Below are 15,671 nucleotides of genomic sequence, written 5' to 3'. Positions count from 1 at the left end.
AAGGGGTGAGCTCCATCCTGTAGTGGACATTAGTGGTTAGTGAACTGGAAGATAAGACTTTAGGGAAACTTTGCTGCAGTCACAGGTTCCTGGATTCTCTACCACCATACAAACACCTCAGAAATCCTAGCAAACATTCTTAGTTCTTAGCATAGTTAGGTAGAAAAGAATTATGCCAGCAAAATGACTAAAACAGGATGTATTGGTGGAAAATTAAGAGAGAAAACATGCTCTATCTACATCAGGGCTGTTCATAGGAGGAAGCTAATTCAAAAAAGTCAAATGGGGGCATTATTGACGTAAGTTAAAGCTTTGTTCCTTTAATATTTTTGTGCATGTGACACATGTAAAAATAGCATGTGGGATCAATCAACATGACCTTAGCTGCCATTTTTACTTTTTCTCTGCCTATGGATACTCCTGGCCACATTCTGTACCTGTTTAATTAAAAGTCAGGCCTATCCCAAGTCACAATTTTATATTAATTTCCGATTTGGTTAAAACATTGCCCTTTCATTGAAAGAAAGGGTGAATAGGTTATGGTTTCGATCTCCCCATGTGAATATAAAACTAGTAAGAGCCACTTTAGATAGTGAGATGGACAGCAAAAATAAAGAAATGAATAAATAAACTGTGATGTTGTAAGGGGAAAATACATTTTTTCCATACAAAGATTCTCAGAAAATTGTTCAAAACATATGTGACAACAAGAGTGGGATGACTGACCTGGACGCCAGCTTGGACAATGAGGAAAAGCTGGCTTTGAGGACTTTGGAGGGAGGTGCGGAGAAGTTTCATAAAATTGCTGAGGTTTCTGAGCCAGGAATAGAGAGGACAGGCACAACACAGAGGTTGCTGGAAGGGTGAAGAAGGAGAAGAGCATCTGCAGCTGGAGAGCTCAGACGCCCTGCTGGAAGCACAGGGTGGATAAGATACGCAGCTGTAGCTGACAATGGGAATGAGGAGGAATTGTCTTCTTCACCTGATCTATGGACATGCAGGATTGAGAGGAGACAAACACAATGGAGGTTAGTGGGGCTACTCAACCAAATGAGTGGAGTTTCGTGTTGTTGTAAACAACTTCCCATTCTTCAGATTGGTATGATTATTGTGTGTTTGGACCTTGGATTTGTTCATGGATTTTGAACCTTTGCCTTGGACTTTGAACTGGACCTGGATTGTGGACTCTATGGACTTTGCCTTTGCCAATAAATCCCTTAAAACTGTTGTGCATGTGAATTAAAACAGGATGTAGACCAACAACTGTTAATCTAAAATCTCACAAGGATCCTGGATTCCAAATATGAAAACCAGAACTTCATTCATTTCAGCAACCCTGGGAAGTCAGGACTGGATATGGTATGTGCCTAAAGAAGGAAGCTGATAATGCTATATTATTCTCAATTTGTGAACTTTATTTTCCAAGAGCTCTGAGCCTTTATAGATCAATAAGCCAAACAGACTTTATGAAAATAAAAGATAAAGTTGCTGTAAAAATACAGAAAAGAAGAAATGTTTCATTTCTGCTGTTCGTCTATTCCACAATAGCAGTGTTATTTGGTTCTGCAACCCAACAGGACAGACACAGACATCAGAGGATAATTAGGACTACAGAAAAAACAATTACTACCCACCTGCCTTCAATTGAGGACCTGTATATTGCATGAGTCAAAAAGAGGGCTGTGAAAATATTTACAGACCCCTCACATCCTGGACATAAACTGTTTCAACTCCTTCCCTCAGGAGGACGCTATAGAGAACTGCACACCAGAACAACTAGACACAAGAACAATTTTTTCACTAAAGCCATCACTCTGCTAAACAAATAATTCCCTCAACACTGTTCAACTATTTACAAAGTGTGCACTACTATTACTGTTAATCTTCTCATCACTCCTTATCACCCATCCCCTCCCACTTGTTATTGTAGGACTGTAACTTTGTCGCTTGTATCCTTACGATTTATATTGACTGTTTCCTAGTATGATTTGATTGTTGATTGTACTCTATGACTATCATTAAGTGTTGTACGTTATGATTATTGATTCTTAACAAATGTATCTTTTCTTTATGTATACTGAGAGTATTTACACCAAGACAAATTCCTTGTGTGTCCAATCACATTTGGCCAATAAAGTATTCTATTCTATTCTATTCTATTCTATTCTATTCTATTCTATTCTATTCTATTCTATTCTATTCTTCTTTTTTAAGATACACATGGATTATTAGAAGCTTAGTATGATACAAGTTATCTTTTACAAATATAAGTTTAAATGTAAATACAACAGAATGGAATCACTAAGGTTGCACTGTCTGTTCAATGCCGTTGGTAAATAGGTTTATGAACCAGATTCTTTAGAACTCTCTAATAAGTCTGGATATAAAGTTTCACATACAATAAATATACTGGCTCTATATATAGTGCATTGGAATTGGTCTGTTATTTTTTTTTCAGGTCTGGTGCCTTCCCTTGCTTTTCCAGAATTACACTGCATGAATGGTTTGATTATCTGATAAAATTCTATTGATACAGATAGTAATTATATTGGACAAAAATAAATGACTATAAAAATCTTCTTCTCAATCTCCACCTTCACTTCCACTTAAGAATTAGTACTTCTTCTGAATCCTTTTCACATTGTGATTCATTAACCATCCCTTCTCAGTATAACTCTCCTCCTCAACTCAGTGACTAGAATCTAACTTTGCATTTGGAAATATGTAACACCACAAAATTTAATGGGACAGATTTCTGAGTGTTAGTTACAGAATTTGCTATAGCATTCATTCAGTGGAGTTTAATCATTTTAACCCACAAATAAAGTAAAACTATTTTTTGGAGCTGCCTCTGCAGCTTGATTTTATCATTTACTGCAGATGACCACATAAAATTGTTATTCTTTAGAACTGGAATTCCTTGAAAATGAATTTTTCTTGTACCTTGCCACATATGGCCCATTAATATCAGAAATATGTATGTATATATGTATTTGTGTATACATGCATGTTGGAAGGTCTCTTGGTCATGCATCTGTTTATTCAGATAATGGTGGTCACAAGCACCATTCTCTTTTCTGGTCCAGATAGAAGATAGTTTCTCAGTCTAAGTGAGTGCTAAAACATAAAAGTCAAATGAAGATATTCTGATTCATTATTTTGAAAATGACAGAAAGTTTTGCAACCTTGCAGATTGTGGAAATGATGGGGGAAAAGATGAGAAGCACACCTTTTTTTAACAAAGAATCTCTCAAAGCTTGGGCCTTTGCAAGCACTTTGAAATGCTAACCCAATATAAAATTTGTTTTTTCATCCAAACTTTTGTAACAGAAATTCTGGTCAATTATGTTCTCCAGAATGTATTTAAAATGTGTTCACTTTAAAAAAAAAGGGAAGAACTATCACAAATTCATTGAATTTATTCCTTTGTATTTATACAAACAATTGTGCAAGTTTAAAGAATGGTAATCAAATGGTATTATTTGACTTTACCCGTTTTGAGAAAAGTCAGATCAGTGTTAAAGGTTTGCAGGGTTGCACAGAAATAATTTGAAATAATTAACGCTGCCTGACTTTACTTGTTCTATTTCCAGTCCTTAAATCCAAGGAGCCAGACTTTATAATCTGTTTGCTGAAGTGACTAAGTATAATGTTGGTATCGTTTTAATTACCATAAACAAAATCATCAACTGCAAAGAATTAAGAATGTCTGGTTGTGACATAGCATGTGTTAATGCCTTTTCATTTTGCAGGGGTGGTCTCATAAGAAAAGAACACACAGTTTATTTATTTAGCTAGCTAACTAGCTAGACAGATAGACATATATCTATATAACCCAAGTGCAATCATCTCCTTTTCTGAATTTAAATATGATCAAAAACAAATTTTAGATTGAGAACTTCTAATTGTTTTCGATTATTGTTTTCAACAGTAAAGCTGTTTCTGCTCAAATCTGTCATGGTACTCCTTTTTCTTCTTCTGGCACCAAAGGAGAGAAGATAAAATTTAGCCACCCAAGAAGCAAACAAATGTACCTTTAAAAGTTCTTAATATGCCTAAGACTCTTGATGTGTATACAGTAAGGTGCTCAGATTTAGGCTTTTTTTCCTGATCCCTATAAACCTTAACTCTTTTTATCAGCTTCATTCATTCTGATTTTTATTTGGACAGATTAGGCAGTGGTTTGGTACTTAGGAGGTATAAAAATGAGGGTTTCTGTTAAATAAAAAAATTACTTTTCCAATAAAAGATAAAAGAAATTGTGACTTGCTAAGGCACCAATAAGGAATGCCTACAACACCAAAGAACAATATTCTGCTGTGCTTACTAATGGCATAAATTGCTATATCTACAGAATTTGCTTGATTTTTAAATCCTTGAAATACTACCAGGCAAATAGTAGCACGACTGCTACAAGCCATCAACTGGTCCATTCACATATTTTATTAAAGGAAATCCAAACAGCTTTGCAGTTCTTCATTGCTTCTTCCACAGATTTTTCCTTTTGGTAAAAAAATCTAATTGAGGAAAGTTGGAATAGTTCACAGTTGCTAGGGTCGCACATCACACTAAGCCATAAACTACTTGTGGACTGATCTGCACTGCCAGGTTGCCCTTTTGTGAGCCTGTCTGATCAACTACTTCTGGAGAGCAAGAGCAGATGATGTCATCTTTCTCTTGCCCCAGCCACTATGAACATACCTTCCACTTATGTTTTCCTGCTTCTCAACAAATGTAGTGTTTTCTCATTTGTGCTGGGTCAAGCTACCCACTTTGCTTATTATGCTTTACTTCCTGTTAGTAAGGGAAGTAAATTGAACTGAAAAGTGAATTGAACACCCCACTTGAGAGCAATTTTCCCAGAGTTTAATATATTTGTGATGACGAATGGGAACAGGTAGAATATGAAAATGACTTCTTTATGCATCTTTAGAAGGGAAGCCTTTTGGAACTTGGTGAAAATTGTTACTTGTTTATAGGAGAGCGGACACCGGATGTGTACATAGATAGAGCTGAAAATTATTTGGAAGAGCTTTGGATTGTGAATAAACAAAGTAATGATAAACCATGAGTTTGTCCATGGCTGATTACCCTCCAGCAACCGATAATGGAACTGATCTACTGGCCTCCGAAGGGTAAAGCAGGACCAGTCTATGAACCTCTGGGCAGTGGCATGGCAGCATTGAACTGCCCACAAGTTTGCCAAATTTCAATCCCATGGGAGTCATGTGTCCTGTATTTTGGATGCAAATTTCCTCAAATTTAGCCCACTGAGGTACCTTGATTTAAAAAAAATGTTTTCCCCAGTTAAAAGTTATAGACACAACAGTTTTAGGAATAGCAAACAGATTTATATAATTTAAATGTGAGCATATTTCTCCATATTGGGCAGGGGTGGGATTTAAATTTTTTAACAACTGGTTCTGTGGGCGTGGCTTGGGTGGTGGGCGTGGCTTGGTGGTCATGTGACTGGGTGGACATGCCTTGGTGGTCATATTATTGGCTGGGTGTGGCCAACTCAATATCACTCACATCAAGGCACGCATCTCCTCGCCTGGCCTCTCATGACTGGGGATGCTGCAACAGTCGTAAGTGTGAAAAATGGTCATAAGTCACTTTTTTCAGTGCCATTGTAACTTTGAATGGTCACTCCACACAAAGTACCAGCAAAGGGGGGGGGGGGAAACTCCAGAGAAGTTCCTGAGACAGGAAGTCTAGTCCTGCCAAGAATGTAATAAGGGTTAATGGAGAGGCAGTTTCTGTAAGCAACACCAGAATGTTTCCTTCCTGCCTTCCTTACAGGATTAGGCTAGCAATTTTTTCTAACAACCGGTTCTCCGAACTGCTTAGAATGTTAACAACCGGTTCTAGCAAATAGGTGCAAACTGATAGAATCCCACTCCTGATTTTGGGGAACAACATGACCAAGTGGTCAATGTTGCTACTTTAATCTGCAATCTAGGAGCAAACTTTTGATGGACAGCTTTGGGGTTCCTCCTGCCCTTATATAACTTTCTGAATCTTTATCATTGAAATATGCCCCCCCCCCCCATGAAGATACCTCCAAGTATTATCTGGGGGGAGTATCCTTCAAAGAGGCAATTAATATTTATATGATAGGTATATGGATAAACTCAAGTTTATTAAAATCATGTTATTAAAACAAATTTATATCTTCCTAATTTTCTGCAGTAAGGCAGGAGGTGCTGTCTGTTATTAAATGCTCTATTGGTCCATTGAGTCATCAGTTGCTATATTTTAACTTCCAACATTAAAAATTAAGCTATCTGTTATTAGTACATTAAAGTTATTTTGGACTGTGTTGTATAGTGAGTTTATTTTGTGCTATTATAAAATATTTTAAAATCCACAATTATAGAGGTCATACTTAAATACTTTCAATAAGTAACATTTTCCTCACGCTTATTAATCATTTTTTACATTGGAAAAACAAAAAATAAAGGCCACAGTCTTAACATTTGTGTTAGGAAATTTTATTTTATTTATTATTATTTTGATACTTATAACTATTATAATGGTAGTAAGTATGTGATTCAGAAACTGAAATCAAAAAGAAAAGAAGACAAACTCATATATAACTGAATAACAACACAATCTTATGCACGCCTACTCAGGAATAAAAGCCATTGTATTAAATGCAGCACATCTCCACTCGCAGTTGAAATAAATAAATGAATTCTGCATGTCATCATTCATAATTCCTGAGACAAATTTCATAATCAGCTCATAACAATCTGCTTCAAATGTTTGTTTCAAATGTATAAAATGCACACCTATGTTACCAAATACTTAAAGCAGTAAAGATTTGAGTAAATAATATCATATTTGAAATTAAAATATTTTACCTATGCATGCATAAATTATTCCACATAATTCACTAAGTAAAAGCTTTCATATAACAATGTGAAACTGCTAATTTCAGTAAATTATGCTTGAAAAAATACACACATGCATATAAACATCCTCCACACATTAATTTTCATTAATTTCTAAATTTATTACACTGAACAGCTGCCCATTTACCCTGAGCTCTATCTATAGAGGTTCTTAGTAGCATATATAAGACATTTTCCATTCCTTCCAACAACAGTAATCCTATTGGCTGCCCCCCCCCACGATGTGGCCAAATAAAATAACATTTCATTGAATAAAAACAAAACAAGGTTATAAAAATATGAGGAATAAAAAATTTGAAATGCAGAAAATCTTTAAGGAGGTGTGCTTTTCACCAGGCAAAGCTGAATATTCAAAATGTCAATCTAAAACAAAAGAGATATAAATTAAACAAAATGAATTTTATTAGATCTATGCATTAAAAAATGACTCTTAATCATCTTTGCCTACGGCCGCTATTACTGTGATAAGATCTGGTACATTGTAGCATCCACACTTTACAATAATTCCATTACATGTTGCATTTATAAAACTAAACTTCTATTATGCACAATACATGAAAATAGCTAGTTATCTGCATGTTATATACTTGGGATCAATTGTTCTTCATTGCATCCATAATTTCATTCACAAGCCTGAAAAAAAATAAAAAAAAGGATGAAGCACTATTAAATATTAAAGGACCATAAAAATAATTTATTTAAATAATTTATTTATTTAAAGAATACATATTCTTCATATAAGTATTTAATATATGCATAATCACGTAGACAGTGAAAACAACAAGACTATGAAATTTAAATAACATTACAACATCAGTATGAAGTTAATATGATGGTACAGAAAAACATTTAGAAGATGGCAGTAACTGTGCCTTTTCCCATCTTCTTCTGCTTGGCAATTTTATTTATTTACTTGATTTTTACTGCATCCCTATTTTTAATAACTCAAGGTGTTATACATAATGCTTCTTCCACCTATTTTCCCCACAACCACCACCCTATGAGACGGTTTGGGCTGACAGAATTCAACTGGCTCAAATTATCAAAGCAGTAATCTTTGATATGTGATGCAACAAGAATCTTATGAATGTTGAATAATGGAGCATCAGTAAGGTTTTAAAATATAGATGCGTATATGTACACAAGAGTGGTCACAACATCTTTGAGAGGTAATGAAAGGTAGGAAAAAGAAAAGGCTCAGGGTATGACAATCACTTGATGATTACCAGCTTAACATCACTGTTTGGCTAACGCAGTTCATTAAATTTTTAGAAAAAAACCTAAAGAGAATGAATGAGCCAGCTTTAGTGAAAGTTTATGGCTTTCTGTTCATTTCTCACTGTATCATTTTTATTATGTCTAAGGAAAGAAATAAAAAATAAATGATAGAATAGATTAGATTTTAGACTTATCTTTCTTTACGCATTCCAGCTTTGCTGAGTTTAAAAAGGAAGGTCACAAATGAAGTAAAAATTTCACAGAGCATAGGAAATGGAAATCTCTCCTGAAAGTTTACAATGCTTTGGGAATGTTTATTTGAATTTAAGTAAGCTCTTTTAAACCAAATGACAAGTTAAACATTTATATTTCTAGTATGGTTTATCTTGGCATTTCCTATGAAGGATATCGGTGTTGAAATCAAGATGAATTAGGAATCCTTCTAATAGAACTTTAAAATGGAAAATCTTCCTTACATTCAGAGTTTCACTACATTCAGATAAAATGACTTAAAATGCTTATAGTTTCATTTCAGAATGGAGATTTATTATTTATTTATTTAGCGTATGGCACTAGCAATATATATTAACATTTCATCTAGATTTGAAAACACAATATAAAAGTTAAAAGATCTATGTTCAAATACCAATGTCTAGACCATCTAACCATTGAAGCGGAGAATTGGGAGCATAATGGAGAAACGCTATCTCATAACTTATACTTTATAATTACCAGCACTGGAGACTTGGATTGTGGTCAGTGTTATCATGCTAGTAAAAATAATATTATCAAAAATAGTTCTGATAAGAAATATGTTATATTGGGAAGTCTGCCATTGTGACTTGTTCCATTAACAGTTGATATTTTAATTAAAACTGAGCTATTTTTCAAAGGTAAGTCAAAAGAGAGGATGTGGGCACTAGTTGATTGAAAATGACTTGATGGCACTTAGTCAATCAATCAATGAAAATATCTTTGAAGCAATCACTGGATGCTTTTCTGATAATGTCACATCTTCATTTGCCACTCCTTCTTCTTGCACTGAAGTCAGTGTAACCATCTGCCACCATCCCACTCAGCCATAGCAAGTCATAAAAAGAAGTACCATATATGTGTATCTTCCCATTTACCCAGTTCAATCCTGTTAATTGAAACTTAAAACAATTTTCAGGGCATCCAAATCACAATTTTATTTTAGAATTTCATTCAAAAAGGGGAAAAGAACTACAATTCAGATTTTACTAGGTTGGCATAAGCTGGGTTAGGATTGTTCATGGGTTGCCTTCCAGCAACAATTTCAGGATTGACTAGGAGAAACTACAGCATTAGGAATCAATGTGAATCAGAATCACAAATCCAGGCTTTTTAGAAAAGAAGCCCATTGTTTGATACCTTGAAGCTTTGTGTCCCTCAAAAAGGATTATGATGTCTGCACATTTTACCCAATTCAGTTGGGAAATGCAGATGATCATTTGTGGATTTTCATTGCAACAGAAGACATACAGTTTCTGATTTTGATTTAGTCCTGAATCAAATTAGATTACCCTTCAGGTGAGTTGAATACTTTGTGGTTGGCCTTGGTCCTAATACAATACTATGTATATTTTGTGGTTTTGATTCTGCTTCATTTGTTCTAGCACATTTAATCATTTATTAAATGTAATTAAATGTATTTATTAAATGTATTTATTAATCATACCTACAGCAGTCAGCTGGATTCTGCTGTTTTACAGTGTAATTAACAGCATAAACAAAACAATGTGATTTTTTGTCACAATAATTTTTTCATTTTATTCAGAAAGTTAAAATACAAGCTTCCAAAAAAGAAAAAAAAAGAAATTTTACAAGAACAAAACAAAATTAGACATATTTAAAAATGTGCATTCGAACAGACAAAAAGACATATACATATACATATGTTGTCCCTCTAGTTGAATACTGATTTAGAATTCAGTCCTAAATCAAACTGGATAGCTTCCACATGAGTTGGGAAACTTGTGGTTGCTCTCGGTCCAAATAAAACACCATGTATATTTTGTGATTTTGATTCTGTTTCCATTTATTATTCATTTATTAAATTCACACCTACTGCAATCAGCTCAATTCTGCTGATTTACTGTGTACAGCATAAAGTAAACAAACCAATGTGATTTCTAATAGGGAAGACATTCCGCCTTAAGGGAAAGTCAGAATCTACAACTTTTAGTGCCATTCAATGTCCATTCAGAAATGGAAAATTCTTCAGCATCCTGTATAGGGATGGTAACGAGAGTCTGTGTGATAAAATTAGTGCTGCAACATTGGAATGCTGGCACCACTTCTTTTCTCACACGTTGCAACATTGCACACACAGAAGGGGGTAGAGCTTAGGGACCAACATTTCTTTCATCATCCTTCATTAGAAATTATTATATTGATGATTTTTTCACAGAATTTTAAATGAAAAACTTAATTCCCCAATTAAAAACAATTAAATATATTAATCAATTAAAATTTTCTAAGAAAATAAAGTATTTAATGTGGGCAGACAAATAATTTAAATAGAATCTAGAGCTTTGAAGCCTCCTTTTTATTGTGAAAAAACTGTTTTATTTGCTATAATCTTTTCCATGACCAAAATAGCTTTTTTACTTCTTTTGTAATATCCTGAAATTGAAGAATGCAGTATTAGCTAAATTCAACTGATTAAAAGCTGAGTCAAAAAAAACCACCTGTTATTGAGAAGATTGCTCTTCTGTTCTCAATCATAAATTATGAAATTTAATTTCTCTCAACACTAAATCACATATATAATGCCCGTGCAGATTTGTGTCTCATTTATTAACTTTTGTAGCATTTTTGCTGCATGGATAATACTTTCATTTGCAGTGTTTACAGGGAATTTGCATTAGAAACTTTGCCAGGAGTTTTCCTGGCTCTCTGCATTACAAGCATTTCAACACCTGGATGTTGGCAGCCTGCATTTTCCATGACTTGCCCTTCACTTGTAAGTTTGGCCACAAAAACTGCATTCCAAAAGCAGATGTCTGCTATTAGCCATATAATTATTTTTAAAAGGCTTATTCTTTTACCCAATTTGCCATGCTCAGATGTCACACACAGTACAATATTGCTCAGATCAAACAATGTTTGTTCTCTTTCAATGAACCACCTATTTTGAGTGACCTCCAATTAAATAAATGAAAAGTCTACTATGAAAATTGATATATGGGCTAAAATCAAGATTCAAAGTTTTGTAAGAAGGTAACTGTTATTTCAGTTAAGGAGGTTTTACCACTCTCTGCCTTTTGTTCAAGCTAGAATAAACAGATTTTTTTTGTTCATAACAGTGAACAATGCTGTCAAATACAGCTTATTTTTTTCTTATGTTCTTTCTATTTGGAAATTTCTTATAATCAACAAGGATACATTTACTTTGAGCAGTACCCAGAGTTGGAAATAATAAACTAAGATCTAGCTCCTGATGCCACACTAAGCTAATGAAAATGTGACACACCTAAAAAACAATTGTAGCTTTGATCTCAATGACATGGCCCTGATCTTGACTTTTTAACCATATCATGCGGACACTTTTACTAATTTTTAGTTTTATCTATTTATCCCAAAGGGAGGAGCAATCAGCTGTTTATATTGTAATGCTTCAAATAGACAGGATACGTTAAAACATTCAAATGATAATTTATATGATCTCTGTATAATTTCCCAATGTGGTTAAAATATTTTTCCGTTCCATATGTATTTCCAAAATCACCCACAAGTTCATGTAATTACCCTGTCTTAGCACTGTAAGGAAGGAATTTTTCACTCTATAATTAAAATAAAAAAGGAAAAAAGCCACTTTCCAGTTTTGCCCACAGCTCTGCTATTTTCTGGAGGAATCTGAAAGTCCAGGCCCAAGTCTTCTTAGTTTTTCCAGTTTCTGCAATCACCTGACTATTATGTTAAATTCTATCTAGCATTAGTTTTTCCCCACAAAACTAACAGGATTTTTTATTCACCCTGCCATGGTTAAATGGTTCCAATTCTATTGACAAGGTGCTAATGAGTACCTGTTAAGCAGCATGTTCTTTCATAGCCATAACATCTAAAATAGCTTAGAAAATCACACAATTTTCTGCTCTTCATATCACAAGCTATTGTGATTTTTTAAAACAAATGCTATGGTCATAATAATTCCTTTTTCCATCTACCTTTAGGTTTACTATATCATTGTGTATACTTTATTGAGCCTCTGTAAAGTGAGATAATTAGCATATGCTGCTTGTCTAAACTGTATTACATAAATGTATGTAATATGTTCTCTACATTATGTAATATGTTCTCTACATTATGTTTATCAGCAGCAAAACCATACAGCCAAGTTTATGAATTATGTCTGCACGAACAAAAACTGTTCAGACAAATAAAAAGGTATTACTGTTTTGTTACAGGAGGTAGTGAAATATTTGTCAGTTAGAACTAAAACAGCTAATTCTGAACTCATATTTTTCAAATATGAATCATCTCTAGTATGTTTTATCAAATGTGTTCATCAAAAGCTTTTGTCACAATGTAGTTTTTAATCCCTGTTCTGTGACATTTTCGTTAAAAAGAGATAAGTCTGAGTTTGTGGCACAGAGAACAGTTTCGATGATTTTGGGGTTATTATCACTCTTACATGCTGACCAGAAAGCTCGACATTTATTTCCATAAATAAATAACAAATACAAAAATTCTAGTACAAGTTAGAAACCAGCAAAGATGCACAACTAAAATTATGTCATTAAAACTAGGTCTCTATCTCCAGCAATGAATCTGGTACTAATCACTCACATTTATCTCGATTTGATTCTGCTTCTTCACTTTCAGTATCAGCTGGCAAAATCCATGGCTGGTGAGCCAGCTGAAGTTGTTGTAGGAAGTCCTCCTGCCACAAAAAAATAATCAATTTAGTCAAGCAAAAATTAGGGCTGCAATTGATCGAATTGATTCTTTAATTAAATCAATTACAGGTACTCCTGATTAATCAGGTAATTTTTTCCTCTATTTCAAGGCTTTTTCAGGAAAAGGCAAGGGAAATTCTGTGAATGTTTAAAATGTACATTAATCAGTAGAATTGTCTAAGAACTATTTCTAGTCTCACAAAACAGATGTTGAACTGACTGCATATAAAAACTACCTAATCTACAAGATTAGACATGGAACAAAGCAATGGAAATCCAATTGAAATGTTACAGGAAGACCCTGGGCTCTAATAACTAATAAAAGTAATTAGCTATTTTTAAAGTCCCTTTTAAAAAAGTATTTATTACTTGGTTTTTCAACTTATACCCAACTTTATGGTTATATAAGCTGTCAAAACAGCATGCAGCAAGCAGCAAATTATAAAACATGACAGTAAAATCAGTATCATCCTCTCCTTCCTGATTCTGGGGTGCCTTAACTTAATATATTTACCCTGAATTACACCAAGAGTGACAGCAATTTTTAACTCAGTAAATGGGTAAAAGGAAGACTCTCCTGTTTTTTCTTCTTGCTGAATGAATCTGCTCAAAATCACACTAGTTACAAACTTGCGTGGAAGCTGAATGCTGGTCCAAACCTCAGGTCTTGAAAGACCCAACTTCAGAACAAAATAGGAGTAAGTTATTGTCACCACCAAAACAAGATCTTCTATCATCACCTCAGAGAAAGTAGAGAGCTGTGATTCTGTAAGGAGTCTTAGCAAGAGGCCTCACAGAAATTCTTGAACTAATTTTTGAATTCCTAGGAAATTTTGGGTTTAACCATGTTATTTCTTTAATTTATATCCACCTTTCAACTCGGGCAGAATACAGAAATTTTAAAATGCTACACAATATCAAGATCACCTAACAATTAAAAGCTGGGCAAAACAGATGGATCACTCCAAATTTCCTAAACATTGAATGGAGCCAAGCACACTCCCAATGGAATGCATTCTATATACTGGAAGCAATGCAGGATATGTAAAATTTATGCAAATTTAATTAATCAAGTAAAACCCATATGGTTAACCTTCTACTCTTTCTTTAGTCTTTATGACATCTTTAACAAAGCTGATACATTGACAGGTCAACTCTGTGTAGAAAAGTAGCAAACAAATGAATGTTGATATACACTGAACAGCTGTAAATTATAATAGAATCCAGATTTCTTTCAGGCCAATAGCACACATTTTAAAACTGCTCAGGAAAGACATGATTTCACACCGTGAGGCCCTGCTGCAAGTGCAATTCAGAATTCATAAGAGGATGACCTCCTAGCCACTAGTTCTATATTGTTTGGAGTGCTGTAACTGTGCAGTGAGTTCTTTTTATTGAACAGATTTTTGTTCGTGAAAGAGAAGCAAGAAAATATGTTCTTTTTATAAAACAGACTTTTGTCCATGATAATAAAAAATGAGTATCTTAGATTTATAAAGCACTTTTTTGAGTAACCAAAGACTTGACTCTGCTTAAAAACTATTAAGAGAATGTGCAGCAATTTCAGTGAAATAGTATTAAAACAAATCTAGATTAAGTTCATTGAGCTTTGTTTCTACACATATTATATGCATCTCATTTTCATTTTCACAGCATTTGTACGTGTGTGTTTTCACACCAAGTCTTTTTCATTTGATCATTCCATCAAAGATACTATTTCATACTTATTATCAACAGAAATGTACATTGTCATATTCTGTATGTAATTCCTTTCACTCAGTTCCAAGTAGCATCTATATTCTCTTTCTTGGTATCTACTCACCATTCACCTTTCTGGAAGTAAACCTATTCTCTTAATACAAGAGTTGTAATTGTCATTTTGCTGTCATTCTCTTTTTATTGTAGTTTCTTACATGTCTTTCCTTTTCTCCCTGTTTATTTTTCCTCTCTTGACATTACTGAGAAATGTCTTTCATTCAGAAACTCTCATTATCCATCCTTCACGAATACACTCAATTTTTCATTAAAAAAATTATATCAATCATACTTTTAGATTTCTACTGATTCTTTTGAATTTATGAATTGAGCTATACTTAAGCCTGGACTATGAAAAAAACTAGATGGGAAAAAAATAACTTATTTGAGTTGTGTGCTAGAGAAGGCAGTCCAGCAAATTCTTTTGAAAGCAAAGGTGACAAATAAACAAATTATGCGATCAAAGTCACTGAAAAGGCAGTTATGCTCAGAATGATTACGGAGTAACTTCCGAGCCAGTGTACAATTTTATGCAACCGTATTTGCAAAGGTATTTGCAATGTCCTGAGACTTAATCATGATGTTTTTTTCCTACAAGTTTGCTTTAATTTTCCCCATGCCCTTGAGGAAGAAAGATGGATATTAAAATAAATAAACCAATGTTCCAACAAAAAAATAAAAATAGAATCTCTTTTGATATTAGTAGTAAAACAGCAAACTAGAAAACAAAAGCATGTTACCCAGATGTTTTCTTTTCTTATCAACCCAATACATATAAATCAACTTACAACCACAACTGGGGCCAGAGTTTCCATTATTAAGCAAGGTACTTGTTAAGAGACTCATGACTGATTTCATG

At 33.9% G+C, this 15,671-nt stretch overlaps 1 protein-coding gene across 2 annotated transcripts in view; it reads right to left on the bottom strand.

The window, feature by feature from the left end:
- Positions 1-6,486: 6,486 nt before the first annotated feature.
- C3H8orf34 (chromosome 3 C8orf34 homolog) overlaps positions 6,487-15,671 on the bottom strand; it is a 75,913-nt gene continuing 66,728 nt past the window's right edge. Inside the window, exons 13-14 of one of the 2 annotated variants that reach the window (XM_026689288.2) lie at positions 12,948-13,041; positions 6,487-7,550 (exon numbers count right to left, since the gene is read on the bottom strand). In XM_026689288.2, coding sequence (XP_026545073.2) covers positions 7,543-7,550; positions 12,948-13,041 — 102 coding nt within the window. In that variant the 3' untranslated portion in view covers positions 6,487-7,542. The remainder of the gene's footprint in view (positions 7,551-12,947; positions 13,042-15,671) is intronic. The other variant, XM_087961823.1, reaches the window with a different exon arrangement.

The sequence above is a fragment of the Notechis scutatus genome, chromosome 3 (genome assembly GCF_049901735.1).
Source record: "Notechis scutatus isolate UNSWTSFEM ecotype Mainland chromosome 3, rNotScu1.2, whole genome shotgun sequence".
NCBI classification, from domain to species: Eukaryota; Metazoa; Chordata; class Lepidosauria; order Squamata; family Elapidae; genus Notechis; species Notechis scutatus.
The sequence above is the reverse complement of the archived record's forward strand: the minus strand, read 5'-3'. Positions and strand labels throughout refer to the sequence as shown.